A 16,481-nucleotide genomic window follows, 5' to 3' on the forward strand; every position below is an offset into this window, starting at 1 on the left:
ACATTGTTGCTTAGCCTGACATATAATGTACACAATAAAAAAAAAATAACTAAATAAATGAATAATAATGTAAAGAATATTAGAAATCATCTTGATGTTCATAGGTAAAATTATAGTGAATAAAGAAAATAAATAACTAAGAACTGTAAATATTGGCCTTAATCAGAGAATTCATTATTGTTCAGTTCAGTACAGTCACTCAGTCATGTCCGAAACTTTGCAACTCCATGGACTGCAGCACACCAGGCTTCCCAGTCCATTACCAACTCCCGGAGCTTACTCAAACTCATGTCTACCATGTCGGTGATGCCATTCAACGATCTCATCCTCTGTTGTCCCCTTCTCCGCCTGCCTTCAATCTTTCCCAGCATCAGGGTCTTTTCCAATGAGTCGGTTCTTTGCATCAGGTGTCCAAAGTATTGGAGTTTCAGGTTCAGCATCAGTCCTTCCAATAAATATTCAGGACTGATTTCCTTTAGGATGGACTGGTTGGATCTCCTTGCAGTCCAAGGGACTCTCAAGAGTCTTCTCCAACACCACAGTTCAAAAGCATTAATTCTTTGGTGCTCAGCTTTCTTTAGAGTCCACCTCTCACATCCATACATGACTACTGGAAAAACCATACATTTGACTAGACGGACCTTTTTTGGTAAAGCAATGAAAAATGTCTCTGCTTTTTAATATGCTGTCTAGGTTGGTCATAGCTTCACTTCCATGGAGCAAACATCTTTTAATTTCATGGCTGCAGTCATTTTGCAGTGATTTTGGAGCCCCCCAAAATAAAGTCTGTCACTGTTTCCACTGTTTCCCCATCTATTTGCCATGAAGTGATGGGACTGGATGCCATGATCTTAGTTTTCTGAATTTTGAGTTTTAAGCCAACCTTTTCACTCTCCTTTTTCACTTTCATCAAGAGGCTCTTTAGTTCTTCTTTGCTTCTTGCCATAAGGGTGTCATCTGCATATCTGAGGTTATTGATATTTCTCCCAGAAATCTTGATTCCATCTTGTGCTTTTTCCAGGCCAGCATTTCACATGATGCACTCTGCATATATGTTAAATAAGCAGGGTGACAATATACAACCTGATGTACTCATTTCCTGATTTGGAAACAGTCTGTGGTTCCATGTCCAGTTCTAACTGTTGCTTCTTGACCTGCATACATTATTGTAATTTTTACCTAATATAAAATTAATTTTAAAAACACAGTAGCTTTCTCATCCTAGTACTAATCTATCATAAAGTTCAGAAAAAACAATTCAATACAATCTAAAAAATAATTATAAAAAATATAGCAAGAAAGGTGTACATCTTATGTGAGGAAACTAAAAAACTAATTGAAGCATATAAGAATAGAAAAAATAAATGCAAAGCAAATATTTTGGCTATAAAACAGTCACATTAATATATAATTCTCAAAATAGTTTATAAATCTAAGAAATCTATATTTTAAAAATTTTGTTGATGTATTGCAGAAACTAAACCAATATTATAAAGCAATTAGCCTTCAATTAAAAATAAATTAACAAAAAGAAAGCTTCCTATGTAAAATGTTAAAATCATTATACTGTAATTAATCCTCAATATGAGAATTACAAGAAATTTTTGAAAAATAGATTGTGAGATGAAATTTGCCTTGCCAGAATAAAGAGAAAAATAGTAAAGGTACTGTAATTAAAACCATATTGTGGTAATACATAAAGAAATCAGTGAGAACGAAATCAAACATTCAAAGTGATATACCAAATGTCCAGAAATTCTGTGTATGATAAATGTGACTAGTCAGCTTAGAAATGAGAGCATGAATAATTCAGTAAATGCCTGTTAAAACATTTAGAAAAAATAAATTACTACTTACATAATAAATTACTAATATACCCAGGTGGGGCTAGTGGTAAAGAACCCACCTGCCAATGCAGGAGAAACAAGAGATGTGGTTAGATCCCTGGATCTGGAAGATCCCTGTAGAAGGAAATGGCCACCCATTCCAGTATTCTTGCCTGGGAAATCCCATAGACAGAGGGGCCTGGAGGGCTATAGTCCATAGGGTCGCAAAGAGTCAGAAGCAACTGAAGCGACTCAGCATGCATACTAAATATCAAAATATAATAAAGTATAAAACAATTAAAGAAAATATCAAAAATATTTATTTTCTAACTTTTTGGGGTAAGGAGTTCTTTCTACACAACATGTTGTCAAACCAGGAGAATAAAAAAACTGACAAAAATAAATAAATTATGGAGGACATTAGACAGAATTCAGACAAAAACTAGAGATGAATGATAAAAACAAAGATATTTACAACATAACTTGTACAGGAATTTCAGAGGGAAGAGAAGACTAATAAATATATGAAATTATGCTGATATTTACTGGTAGCAAGGGAAAATAAGTTTAAACCATGGCAAATTTTAGCCATAACACTGGCAAAACATTAAAAGTTTTGGTACTAGTATATTCAGTACTAGCAATAATATAGATAAATGGCATTTTTATAACCATTTCTGTTCAGTCACTCAGTCATGTTTGACTCTTTGTGACCACATGGACTGACGCACACCAGGTTTCCCCATCCTTCACTATCTCCTGGAGTTTCCTCAAACTCAGGTCCATTGAGTTGATGATGCCATAAGTAGAATAAACTACTCTTAAGAACAAATTGGGTAACTTGGAAACACTGATGAAGTAATAAAATTAAAACACGAGAATCCCATGGACAGAGGAGCCTGTGCAGGCAATAGTGCATAGAGTTGGATGCACGGAGTCAAACATGACTAAAGTGACAACACACATGCAAGCACATGTGTATATATGAACACAGTGATAAAAAAGCCATGTTCCCTGGAAGAAAAACTATGACCAACCTAGACAGCATATTCAAAAGCAGAGACATTACTCTGCCAACAAAGGTCTGTATAGTCAAAGCTATGGTTTTTCCAGTGGTCATGTATGGATGTGAGAGTTGGACCGTAAAGAAAGCTGAGCACCAAAGAATTGATGCTTTTGAACTGTGGTGTTGGAGAAGACTCTTGAGAGTCTCTTGGACTGAAAGAGACCAAACTAGTCAATCCTAAAAGAAATCAGTCCTAAATAGTCATTGGAAGGATTGATGGTGAAGCTGAAACTCCAGCACTTTGGCCACCTGATGCAAAGAAGTGATTCATTGGAAAAGACTCTGAAGCTGGGAAAGATTGAAGGCAGGAGGAGAAGGATGACAAAGGATGAGATGGTTGGATGGCATCACCAACTCAATGGACATGAGTTTGAGGAAGCTCTAGGAGTTGGTGCTGGACAGGAAAGCTGGGGTGCTGCAGTCCACAGGGTCGCAAAAAGTTGGGACACGACTGAGCAATTGAACTGAACTGAGATACATAGTCCCTCATTTTAATGATGATGTGGTATTCTATGTTACAGAAGTATCATAATTTATTCAGTTAGTCTGTAAACAGTGAAAAGGAACTAAAAAGCCTCTTGATAAAGGTGAAGGATGAGAGCAAAAAAGCCAGCTTAAAACTAAATATTAAAAAAACTAAGATCACAGCATCTGGCTGTGATTCACTTCAGTCAGTTCAGTTCAGTCGCTCAGTTGTATCCGACTCTTTGCAACCACAGGAATCACAGCACAACAGGCCTCCCTGTCCATCACCAACTCCCGGAGTTCACTCAGACTCACGTCCATTGAGTCAGTGATGCCATCCAGCCATCTCATCCTCTGTCATCCCCTTCTTCTCCTTCCCCCAATCCATCCCAGCATCAGAGTCTTTTCCAATGAGTCAACTCTTTGCATGAGGTGGCCAAAGTACTGGAGTTTCAGCTTTAGCATCAGTCCTTCCAAAGAAATCCCAGGGCTGATCTCTTCAGAATGGACTGGTTGGATCTCCTTGCAGTCCAAGGGACTCTCAAGAGTCTTCTCCAACACCACAGTTTAAAAGCATCAATTCTTCAGCGCTCAGCTTTCTTCACAGTCCAACTCTCACATCCATACATGACCACTGGAAAAACCATAGCCTTGACTAGACAGACTTTGTTGGCAAAGTAATGTCTCTGCTTTTGAATATGCTATCTAGGTTGGTCATAACTTTCCTTCCAAGGAGCAAGTGTCTCTTATTTCATGGCAAATAGAGGGGGAAAAGGTGGAAGTAGTGACAGATTTCTTCTTCCTGGGCTCTAAAATCACTGTGAATTGTGACTGCAGCCATGAAATCAGAAGACATTTTCTTCTTGACAGGAAAGCTATGACAAACCTAGACAGTGTGTTGAAAAGCAGAGACATTACTCTGCCGACAAAGACTGTAGTCAAGGCTATAGTCTTCCCAGTGGTCATGTATGGTTGTGAAAGCTGGACAGTAAAGAAGGCAGAGCAATGAAAAATTGATGCCTTTGAACTATGGTGCTGGAGAAGACTCTTGAGAGTCCCTTTGACAGCAAGGAGATCAAATCAGTCAATCTTAAGGGAAATCAACCCTGAATACTCATTGGAAGGACTGATGCTGAAGATGAAATTCCAGTATTTTGGTCATCTGATGCAAACAGCTGACCAATTGGGAAAGTTCCTGATGCTGGGAAAGACTGAGGACAGACAGAGAAGACAGTATCAGAAGTTGAGATGGCTGGATGGAATCACCGATGCAATGGGCATGAATTTGGGCAAATTTTGGGAGATGGTGAGGGACAGGGAGGTCTGGCATGCTGAAATCCATGGGGCTGCAAAAATTCAGAATGACTGGGCTTCTGAACAACAACAACAACTACTAAGTATATATATAAATCTAGAAAAATATCTTTGATATTAGTTGTGTGACAAAAACAAGTGTTAGATTTCATTTGTAAAAAAAAAATGTACACACAAATGTGTATACACATACTTGTTTAAACTTACAGAAAAATCTGGAGGCATAGGCTTTAAATGGCTAAGTAATTTTGAGAAGTAGAAACGTAATAAGTATTATTCTATTATTATTAACATTACATGGTCAAAAACATTATGACACTAGGGGAAAAAGTTTTATTTTTTCCATGTACTTCAATAACATATAGGAGAAGGAAATGGCAACCCACTCCAGTATTCTTGCCTGGAGAATCCCAGGGAGAGAGGAGCCTGGTGGGCTGCTGTCTATGGGGTTGCACAGAGTCAGACACGACTGAAGAGACTTAGCAGCAGCAACAACATATATGTGTATCACTAAGAGATTATTTAAATTATTTAAGAAAATAAAGAAAAATAAATTCTAATTATTTGTGGTAAAAAACTTAAAATATTTTATGTCCACAGAATAGAATAGAAATTGGATTAAATATTAGTGATTCTACAATTTGAGATGTGGAATATTAGTCTAGAAGAAAAAATAAAATATGATATCTTCATCCACTGTGAACTTTATGTGACTTTCTTGATAAAGTAGGATACATAGAATCTGTCAAACTACATTAAGGTTAAGAAATTAATGACCATAGAGACTGCTTGGGCACACAGTGCTTCATTCTTAGTTTCAAAAAAGAGTATAACAAATTCCTAAATCTAGTAGAACATAATTTGATCTGATTAGACTAGATATAGGAATGTAGAGTTATAATAGTTAATAAGAAAAGGGAAAGACTCATATCAGAATATATTTTTTAAAAATTAATTAGTATAGTGACATATATTTAGAAAGAAAACAAAAAGAGAAAATTACAAAATAAAGCGGCTTATTTTTTCTTAACATCTTTGCTCATAGTTATGAAATTCTCATGGTTTAGTGATTGATCCAAAAATACTAATAATAAAACAATGTTTTATGCAAGTTTTTGGATTTTTTATTTGCTTTGTTTGACACACCAATTCTATTTTCTTGAAACAGAGTTTATAAAATTGTGAACCATGATTCCAAAGAATAATATTTAGGGGGGATTATAAATGTTTTTTGAGCCTGTTTCCAAGTGAATATTTTTTTGAGGAAGGGAAATAAACCATAATTTTCTTCAGTCTATTAAAAAATTACTGCTGGATTGAAAGTATATTAAAATGAACACCAAATTTTTCATTATTTCATTTTATATTCATAGAACACAACACAACACAACATAAATTAGACTTAGAAACAATATAACTCTTCATGACATTCACATTCTCTAAGTCTTTGATGCTCAGATAAATTATATAAGACTGCTAAAATTTTTGCAAAATTGAGGCATAATATTGAGGGTTATTAAATTATAAAAGATATGAAAAGATCTTTAAATGGAAGAAATAAGTGGGAATTTTTCTTCTGAATGCAAAAAGGTATACTTTTTCCTAAGTCTTGAGATCGTAAAGTAAGAGGTAAAATATTTTCACTGACATAAGTATCTTCTCAGAACTTTCACTTTAAAAGGGAGAGAATACAAATGAGTAGAACAGAAACAACAAAACACTCTCAACAACTACAGTTATGACAATCTGAAGGTTTTCAGAAAGAATTGTTACTAAGGAAATGACAGGAACAAATGTACACTCATAAGTCACCTGCACAGAGTAAGAAATCAGTTTAAAGAACACAGATGTCTGATTAAAACTTAATCTAACCAATAGAGCTACCTTGTTTCAGTCAATATGACTCTTTAGTAGAAAAGTAATCCTTGCTCAAAACCCTCTACTACATGTGTTGGAAAATTATTCTGATAGTTATACACATCTAGGATGACTGATGGAGAAGGCAATGGCACCCCACTCCAGTACTCTTGCCTGGAAAATCCCACGGACGGAGGAGCCTGGTAGGCTGCAGTCCATGAGGTTGCTAAGAGTCAGACACAACTGAGCGACTTCACTTTCACTTTTCACTTCCATGCATTGGAGAAGGAAATGGCAACCCACTCCAGCATTCTTCCTGGAGAATCCCAGGGACAGGGGAGCCTGGTGGGCTGCCATCTATGGGGTTGCACAGAATCGGACACAACTGAAGCGACTTAGCAGCAGCAATAGCAAGATGACTGAGAGGTGAATGACGTGCCTTTATTAAAGCAGTTCTCAAATTCTGCAAGCACGAATCATGGTCCTAGTAACATACCCAAAGATTAACTTGTTTTCCAGAACCCTATTGTCTTATAGTTAAGTAGCGAACCAAATCATACCCTGATCATAACAATGTTAAAATTTTATATTAAACCTAATTTTCTAATCATAAGCCTTCTGATATGCCCATCCACCTACAGGTTGAAGTTCAGGGTCTACGTTAACTTTCTTTCTATATCCCTGTGTTACTCAAAATATTTGTCTAAAAGTAAGGAGAAATGTTAAATCTCCAAATGGATTGTATTTAGGAGAAAAGGATTCCTACAGTTCAGAAATTTACTATTTAACTAAATTATATAGATTTTAACAGAATGTTAGAAAGTGAAAGTCACTCAGTTGTGTCCAACTGTTTGTGACCCCATGGACTATACAGTCCATGGAATTTTCTAGGCCAGAATACTGGAGTGGGTAGCCCTTCTCCTCTCCAGGGTATCTTCCCTACCCAGGGATAGAACCCAGGTCTCCTGCATTGTGGGCAGATTCTTTACCAGCTGAGCCATAAGGGAAGCCCAAGAATACTAGAGTGGGTAGCCTTTCCCTTCTCCAGCAGATCTTCCCCACCCAGGAATTGAACCAGGGTCTCCTGCAGTACAGGAGGATTCTTTATCAACTGACCTGTCAGGGAAGCATTGCCATTTTAATGAAACACGTTAAATGATCAAAGTAAATAATATCCTGGGAATATAGTCTTCAAAAGGCTCACCAAAATGTGAGGCCATATCTCTGGCCACAGAATATAATGTTCTCTCTCTATGTATATTTTTTACTAACACTAACGCTGTCATATGAACTTATGCATATGACAGCTAAGAATATTAGTCTTTTCCTAGAGTTGCAACTGATGCCAGTCTCCTTGATATTTCCTTATAGCTCATCTAGAATTCTGAGGAAGAGTTATAGTATTTTACTGTTTTTGCTTTTATATTGACAGACCATCTCAACACTAACTACTAGAATTTAAGTCCACTGAAGATCATGGCATCCAGTCCCACCACTTCATGGGAAATAGATGGGGAAACAGTGGAAACAGTGTCAGACTTTATTTTTCTGGGCTCCAAAATCACTACAGATGATGACTGCAGCCATGAAATTAAAAGACGCTTACTCCTTGGAAGGAAAGTTATGACCAACCTAGATAGCATATTCAAAAGCAGAGACATTACTTTGACAACAAAGGTTTGTCTAGTCAAGGCTATGGTTTTTTCTGGGGTCATGTATGGATGTGAGAGTTGGACTGTGAAGAAGGCTGAGCGCCGAAGAATTGATGCTTTTGAACTGTGGTGTTGGAGAAGACTCTTTAGAGTCCCTTGGACTGCAAGGAGATCCAACCAGTCCATTCTGAAAGAGATCAGCCCTGGGATCTCTTTGGAAGGACTGATGCTAAAGCTGAAACTCCAGTAGTTTAGCCACCTCATGCGAAGAGTTAACTCATTGGAAAAGACTCTGATGCTGGGAGGGATTGGGGGAAGGAGGAGAAGGGGACAACAGAGGATGAGATGGCTGGAAGGCATCACTGACTCGATGAATGTAAGTCTGAGTGAACTCCAGGAGTTGATGATGGACAGGGAGGCCTGGCGTGCTGCAATTCATGGGGTGGCAAAGAGTCAGACATGACTGAGTGACTGATCTGATCTGATCTGGGGGTGGGGCTGTGCCTTCTTTGTCCAGCACATATACTATCACATATATGTCCTGTCTACAATGTACAAACACTACTAAAAGACTATGTCTTGCTTACCACTGTATCCCAATTCCCAGACTCTGATTAATAAATATTAGGGCTGAGTAAATATTTGTTGAATGAATGCTAATGTTTAATAACTGATTACAAAATTAATAGCTAAGACTCTTTCCTGAAACATGGGGCTTCAGTTGGCTAAACTATTTTAGTACCGATAGAATTAGATCCTGAGCTATTTAAAAAGAAGAAAACCATAGATTTCATCTCCTGCTAACAAGTTTCTGCTAAAAGTCTAATGATAAGGCATCCATTACTTTGTTAGAAGACTTTTGTATGGATGAAAATCTGTCTTCACATAGCTTTCACTACTTAGTTATGGATTGTTTATAACATCTATAATTAGTAAATTCAAGCATGATTTTCTCTGGCATCCTTAAGAATATAAGATGCCTCAATACAAGTTTCCTGAATTCCAAATTCTCACTTTTAATTCTTTATCCAGTGGGGGTTTTTTCTAGATCAAGAAGCCCAGTTTGTTGAAGTTTTTTTTTCCTAAAATAATTAATCCAGCACTGCACATAATATTCTAGATTATGTGTCAGGTACACAGTGGATAGTGTACCTACTGTGCTTCTCTCAATCACACTCAAGTGTCTCCTCCCCTCTCTTCTCTTCTCTCTGCTCCTCTCTTTTTCTCTACTTTCCCTTCCTCATCCTTTCCCTCCCTCCCTTGCTTTCCTCATCCACAGTTATGTTAATGGGTTTGATTTACATGGCATTTGTAATCTTAGAGGAAAGGTGATTAAAAATTCAGGTTCTGTGCAGAGAGCACACGGATCAGAGTCATGGATTCAGCATTATCAGCAAGATGATCTTTGCTGTTGTTTATTTAGCTGCTCTACTGTGTATTATTTTGGGCTTCCCTGATAGCTCAACTGGTAAAAAGAATCTGCCTGCAATGCGGAAGACCTGGGTTCATCTCTGGGTTGAGAAGATCCCCTGGAGAAGGGATAGGCTACCCACTTCAGTATCCTGGCCTGAAGAATTCCATGGACTATACAGTCCATGGGGCCGCAAAGAGTCAGACATGACTGAGTGACTTTCACTTTCTTTCTATGTATTATTTAGTACCTACTCTGTATTATTTAGGGGGGCCCCCAAATCACTGCAGATGGTTACTGCAGCCACAAAATTAAAAGACCCTTGTTCCTCGGAAGAAAAACTATGACCAACCTAGATAGCATATTAAAAAGCAAAGACATTATTTTTCAAACAAAGGTCTGTCTAGTCAGAGCTATGGTTTTTCCAGTAGTCATGTATGGATGTGAGAGATGGACCATAAATAAAGCTAAGCACTGAAGAATTGATGCTTTTGAACTGTGGTGTTGGAGAAGACTCTTGAGAGTCCCTTAGACTGCAAGGAGATCCAACCAGTGAATCCTAAAGGAAATCAGTCCTGAATATTCATTGAAAGGACTGATGCTGAGGCTGAAACTCCAATCCTTTGTCCACCTGATGCAAAGAACTGACTCACTGGAAAAGTCTCTGATGCTGGGAAAGATTGAAGGCGGCAGGAGAAGAGGATGACAGGATGAGATGGTTGGATGGCTTCAACAACTCGATGGACATGAGTCTGAGAAAGCTCTGGGAATTGGTGTTGGACAGGGAATGGATGCAGGGTGTGCTGCAGTCCATGGGATTGCAAAAAGTTGGACATGACTAAGCGAATGAACTGAACTGAACTGAACTGAATTTAGCTATGTAGTTGTGTCAAACTCTTTTGTGAACCCATGGACTGTAGCTAGCCAGGCTTCTCTCTCCATGGGATTTTCCAAGCAAGAATACTGGAGTGGGTTGCTATTTCCTCCTTCAGGGGATCTTTCAGACACAGGATCCATCCTATGTCACCAGCATTGCAGGAGAATTGTTTACCACTGAGCTATCTGGCATCTTTAGTGAGTTCCTAAAAATTGATGTGCCCTGATTTTTCCATCTGTAAATTTGGGAGAATAATGGTATCTAATCTTTATTTTCCCTTCATGCTTGATTGTAGTTCCACTAAGTAACATTCTAGGTTGAACTGTCTCTTTATTTTGGAGACATTTCCCCCATGGTTTTCTGGTATTGTCAATGAGTAATCTTATGGTGTTCTAATTTTCTTGCCTTGACTGTGATATTTTCTATTAGTACCCTCCAGCCTTAAAAAATAAGCAGGGTAACAATATACAGCCTTGACATATTCCTTTTCCTATTTGGAACCAGTCTGTTGTTCCATGTCCAGTTCTAACTGTTGCTTCCTGACCTGCATACCAGTTTCTCAAGAGGCAGGTCAGGTGGTCTGGTATTCCCATCTCTCAGAATTTTCCACAGTTTATTGTGAGCCACACAGTCAAAGGCTTTGGCATAGTCAATAAAGCAGAAATAGATGTTTTTCTGGGACTCTCTTGCTTTTTACATGATCCAGAAGATGTTGGCAATTTGATCTCTGGTTCCTCTGCCTTTTCTAAAACCAGCTTGAACATCTGGAAGTTCACGGTTCACATATTGCTGAAGCCTGGCTTGGAGAATTTTGAGCATTATGAAACTCCAATACTTTGGCCACCTCATGCAAACAGTTGACTCATTGGAAAAGACTCTGATGCTGGGAGGGATTGGGGGCAGGAGGAAAAGGGGATGACAGAGGATGAGATGGCAGGATGGCATCACCGACTCGATGGACATGAGTTTGAGTGAACTCCGAGAGCTGGTAACGGACAGGGAGGCCTGGCGTGCTGCAATTCATGGGGTCGCAAATAGTCAGACATGACTGAGCAACTGAACTGAACTGAACTGAACCTTAAAAATTTAGACCCCTCTGTTTATCTTTGGAGTTAAGGTATTTTTCCTTATTCTGACTACAAGATGTTTCCCTTTGAGTAATATCATAAATCTCAGCCTTAGCAGTGAGTATAACAGTAGTACTCATGTAAAACACTGGACACAAGTACTGTCCATATGTTTAGCACTCATGTCTAGTTTATTCACCACTGTAAACCAGCAAGTTGTACTGTGTAGAACATAGCTGGTATTCAGTAAATATTTGTTGAATGAAAGACTGATATTTCTCATAATTTAAAACTGAAAATGTGAAAGTGGTAGTCACTCAGTAGTGTCCTACTTTGTGATCCCATGAACTGTAGCCCATCAGGCTCCTGTCTGTTGAATTCTCCAGGCAACAATATTGGAGTGGATAGCCATTCCATTCTCCAGCGGATCTTCCCCACCCAGTCTCCTGAAATGCAGGTGGATTCTTTACCATCTCAGCCATCAGGGACGTTTCTGATGGCTTTATGGTATCTCTAATTCAAAAGAGATTTAATAATATGAAAAGTAGTTTCATAGTTCAGTTCATTTTAAGATATTTAATAATAATGCACAATAATTCAAAGAGCTTGACTTTAACTAGAATAAATAATTCTAGAGTTACTGTGATTCTGAGAATATCTGTTATGTCATTTGAGTTAAAAATTTAGGTGACATTACTTTGCACAAATTTTCTTTCTTGGTCTTGAAACAAGCTCGAAACGTAGATGTCATTTCTGCTTTTCACAAATGAGGACTCTGCTCAAAGATTTGTCTGAAATCACCCTAGTGGGAAGGGGTGTAGCTGAAACTAGTGTTATATCTAATGATCAGGTCCAGGATTCTCAGTTGGTAGCATGCATATATGTGAATTAATCTCTAGAGGCCTGTGGCTGTCATTTTATCATATTTTGATAATATCTCAAGAGCCGATTTTTTTTTTTTCAGTTTTCCACCCTGCTTTGCCTCCTCTTGTTTGGGACCCCATCGTCATTATTATTTTCTTATATAAATCTTAATCACCTGTATATAAATATAAAACACCAGATATGTCTATTTCATTTTTAAATGAAAAATCAGACATTTCCTTTTGTTGCTTAACCAAAAATGTGTCTCATACTATATAATGGGATAAAAGGGAAAAAGAGTATACTTGAAAGACTCTATAAACAGGGGATTTATTAATTATGCATTTGCATTTTAGCTTCAAAATTATTTTGTCTCTCATTTCTTCTTAAAATATCTAATTGTTATAGAACATTATTAGTCATTTTGTCTGTAAGTTTGCACCCATATTTTATTAGAGAATGAAGCAAAAAATCTAAATGTCTAAAGAAAAACCATGTATTATCATCTCCACAAAATATATTACTAAAATTATTTGAAAATAATATATTTTAAAAGCAATTATACTTGAATATTGTCATTTAGGCAAATGATTGCTATATTGTAGGATTATTGATTTAAGAAATTGTTTTTAAAAATAAAAATGAGTTCTCTTCCTTGAGCTCTCTCAAAATATAACTTCTTAGTCAAAGCTCACTAAATTAGTTCAGAACAGCCAAAATCTCACACCACTTTTTCAATTCTTTTACAAAGTCTGATCAAAATGAGGTTGTTTTCAACATTACAAATAAGACAACTCAAGCTTGAGAAATTTTAACCAACTTGCCAAGATGCCACAGAGCCTCACTGAGAATAAAACACAGGAACTGTGACTTCAGGTTTTAGCTACAACAACAGGATCGGTTTTCATAATTCAGCAATATAAAAATCAATAAAATGTCTCTTCTTTATACTCTTGATGAAAACTAATGAGGAAACAAGCTACTATCTCTGATTAGATACAGAAAAATAATGGCTTCCAATTTGGTAAATTCCAAAATAGGTGACTTTGAAGATTTAATTTAGAAACTGGCATCAGACATCAAAATTCTTAGAAAGAACCATCTGTGGTTAGCTTTAGGAAGGTCTCTCAAAAAAGGAAACAGCAAGAATAAAATATGAACATAAGTGGTTTATACATGTCTACATCAATTATCTTCAACTAAATATTAAAAGGATGAAAAGTTCATCACAACTGTAGCGACTTTGAAAAGTGAATACATACATTCTCATCATTAAGACCCCAAGAGCTAATTACAACAGCAACATATAGTTTTATTTTTTTTTACTATGTATTTATTCACTGGCCAGAAAAATTTATATTCTGTTTGGTACTATGATAAAATAATTCATCTACTTTAGCTGTTAACACATTTGTCTCTCTCTCACTTATCCATAATGGCAAAAAAAGTACATGACATTCCCAATTAAAATTTCCCTCTTGAAAACTCCTAAGAAAAGCCAATGACACGACTACTGAGTTATTTTCTTTCGGTTCAAATCTTGGACATACTGTATATGAAAACTTGAAGAAATCATAAATGATCTACTACTCTCCTTCATTTCCTAAATGAAGACACTGTGTTCAGAGAAATTAAGGACTCTTGACACATAGAATCATGTCTCCAGACTGCCAGAGTCCATCTCTGTCTACACTACCACAAAACTCTCTATTTCTGAGCAGCTTGAAAGAGAGTTCTGGAACCTTGATAATGCAAATATCCTCAAGAAGAAAATATATTATTTAAAACCAAACATCTCTTTAGAAAGACAGTATGCCCTTTAGTAAGCAGCTTGTCTATTAGGTTGCAAAAGAAACTTGCACTTGGAGTGATAAAGGAGCATACAGGTTGCTATTTTAGAAAACCACTGGGAAATCTGTTTTTACTTATGAGAACACAGATTCATTTGCAATATTATGAAGATGCAGGAGAGCACTGATACATGGCCTACCAAGGTATCTTTCATAATTTTATAATAGATTCAAAGAAATAAACCAATATGACACACTTAAATATAAGAAGTTATTAATTACGTAGTATGTTTGTGCCCATACAGAACATTTACGTTTCTAAGGGAAAACTAAAACCGTAATATTTAAAAAACAATGTCAAACATATTCTGGCAAGACTCGTATTACTTAGCATACTTTATTCTCTGTTTTTGGAGAGAAAATACAGTTGTTCTATAGGCCAGTAGTGGCCAAAAAAAAAAAAAAAAAAGCACTCTAGCTATATGCTAAAAATAATCATCATCATAATAAATTTTAGCAATGATGCAAGTAGTTATAAAGGCATATTTCCATCTCTATAGTGATTACATTTTACTCTTGAGTTCTAAACACTGCCCCCCCCTTCCTTTTCTGTCATACACATGCGCGCGCGCGCGCGCGCGCGCACACACACACACACACACACACACACACGCACACATGCATTCCAGGACATTCACATCAACATAACACTTTCATTTACTTGTACACAGCCAATTAAAATAAAAATCATTCAAAACTGACTCAATAAATTATACACAATTAATTTCTAACAAATATAACACACTTGCCACCCTGATGGATTTTTTTAGCCATATTTATGATCTTTCTTGACTAAAACTTTGCTTATTTTTTTAGAATAACAAAAAAGAAAAGATAAGGGAAAGAGCAATATTAGTGTATAGAAAAGCATCATACATCCCATGCTGTGTAACAAGTTTCTAAAATAACTTTGTCTTTAAAATGAAGAATCATTCAGAAAGTTCATCAGTGGCATTCATTCACTAAATGCAGTTACAAAACCATTTCTCCTCCCCTCCCTACTTCCAGTAACTGAGTCTTTACTAGTTTCCACTGCGCTTCAAGTCAAAACCAACTGAGCTAATTTCGGTGCTTCACACACAGGCTCATTTCATTCTAACAGAAAATGAGTAGATCTAATTAAAAAAAAAAAAAAAAACTGATGGTAAAATATCCCAAATGTGCCCGGGGAAAAGCAAATTATTTAACCCAGAATGATTTCTAAAGAGAAACGAGGAGGGAGTGGGTAGATAACAGAGAATAGTTTGAAGTCCTTGAATTTACTCACCAGTTTCCCAGATGCACGGTCAGTAACAGGAACATCAACCTCACCCCTCTCCTTTGATTCCACAGAAGAAAAGGGGAGAAGAGGAGAGCTTTCCAAGAACCCATGGGGATCGCTTTTTCTTAGTTCTCCAGCCAGGACTTTTCCTCCCACCTCAGCTGCAGACTGGTGAGTACAGAAAGGAGACTGTGGAAAGGCTGTACACCTCCCAACCAGGTAGGATGCGACTCCCAGCGGAATTGAGCAAAGCGAGCCAATCAGACCGAGAGGATGCTGGTAGAAATTAGCTGAAAAAAAGTTGGGCCAATCAACAGCCCAAGGAGGCGGAGCTTCCCCTACTAGAAATCGAGCCCAGTAGGGAAAAGGGCTCTTTTCTTCCTAAAAGAAAAACAAACCTCTTCTCCCTGGCAGCCTCAGAGAAACAGTTGAGTGGCTCTGACAGATTTCCCTCCCTACGGAAAGGCGGCTTCCTTCTTTTCCCCTAGCCTTCCCTCCTGACCGACTCTATTTCGGGAGTCTCCTCTCCCGCGTTTGGATTCTGAATCTGTCTTCCAAGAGGGATCCGTGGGGAGCTTGCCATGCCTAATTGGTTTTCCCCAGGCTCGCGAAGGTTCTGCTAATTTTGGTAATTACTGTTGTTACTTTGCGAGGGGCGGTGTCTCATTTCTTTTCAGACCCAGCACCTGGCATAATGCCCCACACAAATGTGTTCTCGGGAGGTGTTGAAATATATAACTGTATGAGTGAATGAGCCAGCTGGGTGCATTCCTCGTAATCACGTTTCCTACCCACCCCACTTCCGTTGCAGTTACAATTGAGAGGATTTGCCTTCTCCTCGCTCTGGGCACCAAATGATACTAAGGAACAATACCAGGCAAAAATTATCTCATTTTACAAAAACATAAACAAAAATCCGATTTTAGAGAGATTATTTCAGTCCTAGGAGCTGTAGATCGAATACATGTGTA

General features: G+C 37.5%; 1 protein-coding gene across 1 annotated transcript in view; it reads right to left on the minus strand.

The window, feature by feature from the left end:
* Positions 1-15,829, minus strand: part of GABRG1 (gamma-aminobutyric acid type A receptor subunit gamma1) — a 93,705-nt gene extending 77,876 nt beyond the window's left edge. The window contains exon 1 of the mRNA XM_019962133.2: positions 15,517-15,829. Coding sequence (XP_019817692.2) covers positions 15,517-15,620 — 104 coding nt within the window. The 5' untranslated portion in view covers positions 15,621-15,829. The remainder of the gene's footprint in view (positions 1-15,516) is intronic.
* Between the last annotated feature and the right edge of the window lie 652 nt (positions 15,830-16,481).

The sequence above is a fragment of the Bos indicus genome, chromosome 6 (genome assembly GCF_029378745.1).
Source record: "Bos indicus isolate NIAB-ARS_2022 breed Sahiwal x Tharparkar chromosome 6, NIAB-ARS_B.indTharparkar_mat_pri_1.0, whole genome shotgun sequence".
Lineage (NCBI taxonomy): Eukaryota > Metazoa > Chordata > Mammalia > Artiodactyla > Bovidae > Bos > Bos indicus.